Source organism: Pelophylax lessonae (genome assembly GCF_965119305.1).
Source record: "Pelophylax lessonae genome assembly, chromosome: 1".
Lineage (NCBI taxonomy): Eukaryota > Metazoa > Chordata > Amphibia > Anura > Ranidae > Pelophylax > Pelophylax lessonae.
This window is the reverse complement of record NC_138768.1, coordinates 16,095,714-16,098,055: the sequence shown is the minus strand read 5'-3', so window position 1 is coordinate 16,098,055 and position 2,342 is coordinate 16,095,714. Positions and strand designations below refer to the sequence as shown.

At 38.0% G+C, this 2,342-nt stretch overlaps 1 protein-coding gene across 1 annotated transcript; it reads left to right on the top strand.

The window, feature by feature from the left end:
• Positions 1 to 1,372: 1,372 nt before the first annotated feature.
• LOC309560767 (vomeronasal type-2 receptor 26-like) lies at positions 1,373 to 2,104 on the top strand (the record flags this gene model as incomplete). The annotated part of the gene is made up of 1 exon (XM_082264421.1): positions 1,373 to 2,104. Exon 1 carries the CDS (start codon positions 1,499 to 1,501, stop codon positions 2,102 to 2,104), a length of 606 nt encoding a protein of 201 aa, XP_082120547.1. The 5' UTR covers positions 1,373 to 1,498.
• Between the last annotated feature and the right edge of the window lie 238 nt (positions 2,105 to 2,342).

Here is a 2,342-nt window from a genome sequence, read left to right as displayed (position 1 = left end):
TACAAAAATAAATGCTACTGTATGTATAAATAAAAGCTGCATTTGAAATAATAAAAAACAATATGATGTTCAAACTTTTGACATCTTTCTTTAATAACTACATAACACAGTACTTGTACTTTTACTTTCAGTACTTGAGTAGCAATTTTTTTTTCAAAACTACTGGTGCTTTTACTTTCAGTACTTGAGTAGCAACATTTTTAAAAAAAAAACTACTTGCAATACTTAAGTACAAAAAATGTTGAATACTTTAGTACTTCTACTCAAGTCACTTTTTGATCGAGCACTTGTACTTTTACTCAAGTATGAGTTTGGAGTACTTTATACAACTCTGTTTTTTTGCCCCCAAGTGTAATACCTTACACTTCTCTACGTTAAATCTCATTCGCCACGTTGTTGCCCACTCTGTTAATTTGTTCAGGTCTTTCTGATGAGAAGTTATTGCCCTACATATCTTTGTGTCATCCCAGTGACTGGGATGACTGTACATTTTCGATGTACAGTCATCCCAGTCACTCCAGTACGATCTGACCCATGTCTCATCTATCCCCCACATTATTTTCTAACTCATCCTCCTTCACCTCTCCTTATTTTTAGCCAAATACCCCAATGAAAAGTCAGCCCACTGCCCCAGAGACCTAAAACCTTCCCTCAAGACATGAATTTTGCTCTGTAAGCTCTCTTTGTCTTCCCAGTGTTGCACATAGCACAGGCAAAACTCTAGAAATAATATAACCTTGAAGCTCCACTTAGTTTCATGCACTTTGTTCACAAACCCCAAAGTAGTAGCAAACAGCTCAAGGTGGACTTATGGCTTTACTACTGGCCACGGATGCCCAGGCTGAAAGGGACATAACCTAACAAATGCAGATCAATACAGAAATAGTTGCACCATTGTCAGCTCCTACCGCTTTTTTAATGAAATTTCCTCCACAGCAAATAATTAATTATATAAAACACCATCCACCAGACCCTGTCCCTCCCTCAACGCATTTCACCTTTGGGTTGCTTAATCATAGAGGTCATAATACATTGTTAACAAACCACTTCTACTTACCAGTAGGTGCTTGTTGATTATAACTTAATACCAAGATATAATTATTAAAGAACAGACACCTGATATGTAATACGTTATTGAAAATTTCATTCAAAATTAATAATTGAAAATGTGTATATTGTTCTTTTTTCTTCCACAGACAGTGATGTCTGCCATAAATGTCCTGTTGACACGTTGCCAGATAAAAGAAAAATGATCTGTAATCCCAAAACATATGAATATCTCTCCTACGAGCTGGACATCATCACTCTAGCTTTTTATTTTATCTCCATATTGTGTTCTATTGTAACTATGTGTATACTGATATTATTTATATTATACCGGGACACTCCAGTTGTGAAAGCCAATAACCGGACTGTGAGCTTCATCCTCCTGACCTCCATCTTGCTCAGCTTCCTCTGTGTCTTCTTGTTCCTTGGACAGCCTGTGAATATAACCTGCATGCTGAGACAAATATCATTTGGGATCTTCTTCTCCATCGCTGTCTCTTCTGTTCTGGCCAAGACCATCACTGTCTGCATTGCCTTCAAAGCCTCCAAACCCGGCAGCTACTGGAGGAAATGGGTTGGAGAGAAGATATCTAATTCTGTTGTCATAATCTGCTCCTCTGTCCAAGTTCTGATTTGTGTTATTTGGCTGTCAGCTTCTCCTCCCTATGAAGAGTATGACATAGACTCCTATCCTGGGAAGATCATCATTCAGTGTAATGAAGGGTCAGTTATCGGGTTCTACTCGGTGTTGGGTTATATGGGGTTTCTGGCAGCTGTGAGTTTTGTTCTGGCTTTCATGGTGAGGACATTACCGGACAGTTTTAATGAGGCCAAGTACATCACCTTCAGCATGCTGGTGTTCTGCAGTGTCTGGATTGCCATGATCCCAGCCTATCTGAGCACCAGAGGGAAATACATGGTGGCTGTGGAAGTATTTTCCATACTGGCCTCCAGTGCTGGATTGTTAGGATGCATATTTTTTCCTAAATGTTATATAATTATTATAAAACCTCAGAGTAATACAAGAAAAAATATTTTTGACAGGGCCAAATCATAATTACTTTTTAGAAACCATACAGAGCAAAGCTCTGTTGACTAGTGCAAAGCATTTATGTTTGAAAAATAGATGGACTGATGAATGTATGTGACTTGACCTAAATAATTTCTAATAATATTAGTAATAACAGACACAAAAAAGCTAATTTCCCAACCTTGAAAAGAACTCTTTGTGCCCCTGTAGTGCCTCTGGCCTCAGAACAGTTGCATTGCAAGAGTATTTTTTGTTATGCACATAT